General features: G+C 33.3%; 1 protein-coding gene across 3 annotated transcripts in view; it reads left to right on the top strand.

Annotated features, from left to right (window-relative positions):
- LOC106880060 (WD repeat-containing protein 7) overlaps positions 1-7,515 on the top strand; it is a 112,588-nt gene that overhangs the window by 76,166 nt on the left and 28,907 nt on the right. For all 3 annotated transcript variants that reach the window (XM_052968711.1, XM_052968710.1, XM_052968709.1), the window contains 2 exons: positions 6,444-6,531; positions 7,277-7,445. In XM_052968711.1, coding sequence (XP_052824671.1) covers positions 6,444-6,531; positions 7,277-7,445 — 257 coding nt within the window. The remainder of the gene's footprint in view (positions 1-6,443; positions 6,532-7,276; positions 7,446-7,515) is intronic.

The raw sequence follows: 7,515 nt of genomic DNA, 5'->3' as shown, positions 1-7,515 counted from the left end.
AGCAGCTTAGGTTTCTAAACAACCTTAGAGATTTGTGAGGTGTAGATGTGGAGGTCTTCAAAGAGCATCTAGACAAATTTTTGTCTGAAATACCACATGAATCCACATTGTGGACAGGAGGCACAAAGAAGAGTAGTTCCATCCAACTTGCTACTTCACCATAAACAGTACAGAAAAGAAATTCTAACACACTGAGAGGTGGTGTCCCAGCATTACCCCCAACCTCTGGCTGAAAGAAATATATATATATATATATATGTATATTTAGATATGCATGTATATGTGTATATGTATATATGTATATTTATATATGTATGTATATTGAAAAAGCTATGACTCTACTCTCTGGAGTAAAGATGAAAGAAATATGTAGTGATATATGTATGGAAGATCCTGAAAGGGTTGGTACCAAACTTTGGCTATATCATCCCCTGAACTGGACACCACTGCACTATTCCAAACGTCCCAGCTGCCCCATCTAAATTGAGGACCATGTACTACTATAGCTTTGGATTCAAGGGTCCACAGCTATTTAATACTTTGCCAAAACATCTGAGAGAGCTACGTGAAGTAGGAGATGTTTTCAAGAAACAGCTTGACCTCCTGCAGTCCAAGGTCCCAGATGAACCTACATCATGGCAAGAAACTCAAAAGAAGGCAATAGTGTTGAACTCTTTCTTTCACCAAAAGCCAATCACAAAAGAATGGCCAGTGAAAAGGTGATAGCACTGGCAGTGCCCCAGCATGGCAACAGCTTTGGGGCTGAAATGCGTAAAAGAATAAATGGAAATTCACTAAGTCATTGAAAAGGTTGTAAACAGCAGCAAAAGAACTTTGACTAACCTAGAACCAGCACATTAAACAAACCAACGATTAGTTGATTATATATTTAATCAACTGACTAACAGTAAAGAAGTGGAATTGAACCTGTGGATGTATTATTTATTTTTGGTGTAATGACTCTCCCAAGATACAACAAAATATATGAATAAGTAAATAAATAAATAAAAAATACTGGCATGACAATTACAATGAATAACAGTGATTGGGGTGGGGGATCTTGTTGATTTAAATGAATGGTCAAAAATGAAAAGGTAGCAATTATGGTAATAATGAATTAACAAATTAGAACATTACAAAATACTGTTATATTTCTGGATGGTCATTTTTCCTTTTTTTTTTTTTCTTCTTGCCAAATAAACACATACAGTATGTATTCATTCTTCACTCGTTTATTATAGTTCTTATTTTATCTTATGTCCATTGTCTGGAAATCTTTCAAAAGAATGGACTAAACAGAACATGAGGAGACACATCAGATGGAAGAGTCACCGAAGAGGTCACAGGTTTGTGATAAAAGATTTCCAGACAATGGGCCTAAGATAGAATAAGAACAATAATAAGCAACTGAAGAACGAATATATAGTGTGTGTTTATTTGGCAAGAAAAACAAAAATAATGCCCATCCCATAATATAATAATGTCTATTTCAACACACAATTTTACATCAGGAATCTTGCAAAACAAATTCATAAATGTTACAATATAAAAAATTGTTAAGGAATAAATGGAATAAATGAAGATATATATACCAGAGTATTGTAAAAGATATTAATAAAATATTGAAAATTACTGAAAAACAGAACAATCAAAATGAAAGGAAATGAAGTAATAGTGACAAAGGTACTGCTTTAGAGGAATAGTCAATAGTTCACAAAGTAACAATTCTTATGTGTCCATAGGTGATAAAATGTTATTCAGTTCTGTCCATGTTCATCCTTCTTTTGAATTCAATCCTTATCAAATTTGTTCTCGAGGTTGTATGAGTGGTGAGAAAGTAAGTAATAGGTGTGTATTGCGATCAATTCATCTCTCTCTCTCACACAAATTTGTTTCATTATGTCAATTGTTCCATCAGCCTTGGGTTTATAAAATAAGTGTCAGTAATGTATTGGGATTGTTCCAATCAACTGACCCCAGTCTTTAGGAACTTGTGGCCATGTCCAAAACAGTATTTTTAAGGCAGAACAATGACAGACTATAAGAAATGCCTTGCAATGTTTAATTGCCTTATGTCATGTTCCTTTCCATTCTATTTTGTAGTTGATAACTTAAGTGTCAGTCAAGTACTGGGGTTGATTTAATTGATTGTCACTCTCTCTAGAAATTTGTGGCCTTACGCTTCTGTCAAAAATTATTATCATTAAGGTGGCAAGCTGGTAGAATCATTAGCACTTTGTGCAAAATTTCATCTGTCTTTACATTCCGAATTCAAATTCTGCCAAAGTCAACTTTGCCTTTCATCCTTCTGGGGTTGGTAAAATGAGTATCAGTTGAATATTGCAGTTGGTCTAATCCACTTACTCCCTCCTACCAAATCACTGCCCTTGTGCCAAAGTTTGAAACCATTTTTATCATTATTATTATTAAGTCTGTGGGCAAAATGCTTAGTGGGTATTTCATCCATCTTTACATTCTGAGTTCAAATTCTGCTGAAGTCAACTTTGCCTTTCATCTATTCAGGGTTGATAAAATAAGTACCAGTGAGTACTGGGGTCAATGTAATTGACTATCTCCCTCTTACCAAATGGACTTTCTCCCTCTTACCAAATTTCAGGTCTTCCTATATAGTAGAAAGGATTATTTTTATTATCAGAGCAGAGAGCAGACAGAATTATTACTGCACTAGAAAAAAAACTTAGTGACATTCTTCCAGCTTTATGTTCTGAGTTTATTCTGTGAAGGCTGATTTTGCCTTTCATCCTTTCAGGGTTGATAAAATAAGCATCAGTTCCACACAGGGGTCAGTGTTATCAGTTAGCCCCCCCCCCCCCAAGTTTCAGACATTGTGCTTTGAACAGAAAGGATTATTATTAACAAGGTAGTGAGCTTGCAAAAAGATTATCACACTGGGCAAAATGCTTAGTGACATTTCTTCCAGCCTTACATTCTGAGTTCAAATTCTGCTGCAGTCAACATTGCCTTTCATCTTTTCTGGGATGATCAAATAAGTACCAGTGGATCAGTAGGATCGATGTAATCAACTTACCCCTTCCCCTAGAATTGTTAACACACCGGAAAAAATGCTTAGCAGCAGTTTCTTCTGTCTTTATGTTCTGAGGTTGACTTTGCTTTCATCTTTTCAGGGTCGATAAAATAAGTACCAGTCATGCACTGGGATTAATATAATCAACACACCTACTTCCTCCAAATTTCAGGCCTTGTGCATAGAGTAGAAAGGACTATTATTATTCCTTAGGCTGTTTATTAGAAGAATTGTTGAAGCATCACACAAAAAATACCATTCAGTATTTGATACTGGCTCTTTGCATTCTGTGTTCAAATCCAATGGAGATCAACATTGCATTTTATCCTTCTAATGTTGAAATAAATTACTAGTCAAATACCTGACTAAATGCAATTGACCAACCCCCATCTCCCAAATTTCAGGCCTTTGTGCCTGTATTAGAAACAGTTATCATTCTTAGATACATTATATTTTTATGTTTACTTCACTCCCAATGCCATATGTAAAGACCTTGCCACTTTACATCATGTATTTTTTCTTAGCTTTATTTACCATTCTTATCTATGCTTGCATTACTCATTTACTGGTTGTAGCCATACTGTAACATTGGCACAGCCATGCGCTTACTACCATTTTTCATCAAACTTGTTTCCTCCATGCTCAATGTTTTCAGTATCTCTTTTTCTTTAATTTGCCTGCTTTTTTTTTTTTCATATTTTTTATTTCTTTTCATTTTATTTGTTTTTGTTTTGTTCCACACTACCAACATCTCCCATATATTACTCGTAATTTAGGATTAATTCATAATTGCATAAATTTTATTATAGAAAGTTGTTTATATATAAAAAAAAGAAATTCAAACAATTCTCAATAATGAAATAATGCAAAAAAAATTTTTTAATTTAAAAAGTAAATTTTTAAAAAAATCAAATAGACTTTCTCCATTTTCTTTCTTTTTTTTTCAGGGTATAATAAATTCTTTTGTATAATATCATATTATGATATTGCTTTGCATTTTTGGAAAGAGCTTACACTTCTTACTGTCTAATTGAATAGAGAACAATTTGAACTAAATCCAGCTTGAAAAGCAATTGCAAATGTTTCTCAGTGTACAAATTTTCAAAAGTCTGTTCACACTAACATAATAATGGATGTAAAACAATAGGAAAATATGTGTGTGTGTTAGCAGTTCAGCAAAAGAGGCTGATAAAATAAGTATTGGGGTTGATTTATTCAAGTAAAACCCTTCAAAGTGGTACCCCAGCATGACAACAGGCCAATGATTGAAACAAGTAAAAAGCAAAAGATACACACAACAGGCTTCTTTCATTTTCCATCTACCAAGTTCACTCAAACTTTTGCTAAGCTTGGGGTTAAAGTAGAAGATGCTTGCCCGAAGTGCCACTTAATAAGACTGAATTAGAAAATGTATGTTGTTGGGAGGCAAACTTAACTATGTGCATTTGTGTTTCATTAAACACAATATGACATTCTCATATTTCCTATCCTCATCCCTTGAATGTCATGTCCTCACAATGTTACATGTTGCTACTACATGTTTTCTAATGTTCCTATTGCCAAAGAATTACCTTTTTTTAGAGATAAAAAAAATTCATAGGGGTTTAAAAAAGTCACAACAAAATTGGTGTGTTTAAAATTTTTGACTCCATTGAGTAAAGGTCAATTATTTTGACTTCGGTCTTACAAATTAACAAGTTGATAGATAAATCAGATTAGTATTTTGATATCTTAGTCATTATACTTCCCATGCAACTTTTGAAAAGATCCAGTGTCCTTGCTGTCAACTGTTTTGCTTCATGCATTAATAAAATAATTACTAGTAATGAAATGTTAAGTAGTTAATCAACTGTATCTGATCTTCTCCCCTTTGCTAATTTTTCTTTTTTTATTTTATTAGTCCTTTAGTTTGGTTTAGCTTTCATGGCTAAGCATCCTGGAACATCTTTAGAGTTGAATCTTCTAAATCTTGGAGTCCATTGTTTTCTATTGGGTTTTTCAGTATTGTTGTATCTCTGGTAAAAGACATGTTACAAATTTCATTTTCTTTTCTCTTGATGTGTTAAGACACAGGATTAATTAAGAAACCATAATGCTGTTTAACAAAATTTTGTTTTTGTCTTTAGTCAGTAAGTGTTATTTCCTATTTGCTTCTATCTAGAAATCGAAGGAAATGACTACTATTGTCTTCAAACTTTGCTTTTGCAACTTGGACATCAATGTTTTGAAACTGACCTGTTTTCCGCTACATTTCAGACAGATTCAACTCTGAGTTGCTGAAGCAGAAATATCGTTATAGTAAATATTCTGCTCGATACCACAGATTTGCTTGTCAGTTACTTGACCGTAACCACTTAAGCATGTTCCATAGTGGCTGATAGTATGTGCATTTCTGATGATGTGCAGGAGTAGTGGGGAGCATCATAGCCATGTGTTGAGCAGGATTCTTTGGAGTTTGAATAAGTGTAAGAAAAGCAAAGTTTGAAGGAAATATTAGCCATTTTTCATACTTTTTTAGGGGTAAGCAAATAGGAAATAATAGTTACTACCCAAGGATAAAAATTGTGTTACACAATGTTATTATATTGGCTGAGTTAAGTTGTTCAAATCATAGTACTATATAGAATGTTGACAATTTAATCTTAACATATTCTTTTTTTCCCCCTTAGATTTTTATGGGAAATATATATTATTCCCTTTTGTACTTGAGTGAACACTGAAATGTACAAATAAGACAGAGACTTGGCAAGCCATGACACATTGTTCATTTTAGGAGGGCAGCAGCTCCAAATAAGAACTGATACACTTTAGTCTCCTCACTAGTACTGATAGCACATTAAGATACACCCAGCTAATATTGTTAGATGTACAAAAAGAAACAGAGGATGATTTTCAGTGTTTGTTATGTTGTTTTGTGAACAAGATGACATAGGCTATGCTGACCCATCCAACTCATACCACCATGGTATACTTTAGATGATGGTGGTGATGGTGATGATAATGATTAGTAATATTAATGATAATAATAAAAGAATTTCTTGCTCTGGAAATGTTTATGAGAAAATAATCAGAAGTAACAACATTCTATATAGTACTATGATTGTTGTTAAGAAAGCTGGACTATACCAAGAGTAGGAACATACAAGTGAGATATGCTCCTTTGACTTATCTAGGAAGGCAATCATTTTAAACAAAAATTGACCTGGAACTGGGACAGTCCATCCAACTTATTCCAGCAGAGAAGATGGAACTAAAATAATTAAGATTTAATTTTTTTTAATGAATACAAATTTATATTAAAAGTAGTAATTTTTTTTTCTACTTTTTTTCTGGTAAATGGATATTGTTTCAAGCATTATTTATACCTTGTCCTAAGCTCCTGTTGTTTTATTATTAGTACTAATCCAGAGAGTCCAGACTATCATGCCCACTATCAGCCTTCATCTCCCCAGGCCTATTATGTATTGAATACACTAAAAGAACAGGTATGTATCTCAAGTTACTTTTTTTTCTTTTTTATTTGCTGTTGATGTTGTTTTGTCTAACCCAAGCCAGAATGGAACATGGACATTAAATGACAATTATGATAATGATGTTCAAATCAATGATTGTGAAATAAGGGTACTGGTTTACTATTATATGGTCTTGAGATCAAACATTGTTACCATAGCCACCATGCTTTTAACATGAACATGATGATATTGGTAACAGTGATGATGATTGTGTTATATAAATCATACAGAACCTACTTGCTGCTGAACAAAATGCTTAGTGGCATTCTGAGTTCAAATTCTGCAGGGTCAATAAAGTAAGTACCAGTTGAGCACTGGGGGTCGATGTAATTGGCTTACCTCCTCCCGCCAGAATTGCTGGTCTTCTGCCAAAATTTGAAACCATTATTAGTGGTAGGAACTGCATCTAGCTATAAAAGCAATTGTACCCAAAATCTGCAAATGCCAAATATTTTACAAAAGTTATCCATTGCATATTAGCTTCAAAATATGGATGTAAAAACACTATTAATATATTTGAAAATCAGAGCAATAAAACTATATCCTGGTTTATTGCATATCTCAAATGAAACAGTTCACAAACTGTTAGGAATATGATAAGTCATTTATATTTGTTAAAATCAACTCAGTTAAACTAGCATGGTGACCATCAAGAATTACTGTTCAATAATCAGTGTTATAAATTTGTTGCCTTGTTTTTTCTCTCTCCTTCTTCAAGCAATGTGTTTGTTCTCCTGCAATGGATTTTCAACGTGGCGGTAAAAGCAATGATGAAAAGTTTCTCTTGTGCGGTAACTCCGAGGGACAGATTCTTGTATGGAATCTACCAGAAATTTCAGAACCTAAAACAACCTGTATCAAACAAGATAACTATTATAATCTGCCAAGTAAGTATAACAAATGCATTTTATAATTACCCATGTCTCCACTTGTATATATATATATATATATATATAT

This window comes from Octopus bimaculoides, chromosome 6, assembly GCF_001194135.2.
Source record: "Octopus bimaculoides isolate UCB-OBI-ISO-001 chromosome 6, ASM119413v2, whole genome shotgun sequence".
Classification (NCBI taxonomy): domain Eukaryota; kingdom Metazoa; phylum Mollusca; class Cephalopoda; order Octopoda; family Octopodidae; genus Octopus; species Octopus bimaculoides.
Note: the sequence above shows the minus strand (reverse complement) of the source record. Positions and strands in the feature narration are given on the sequence as shown.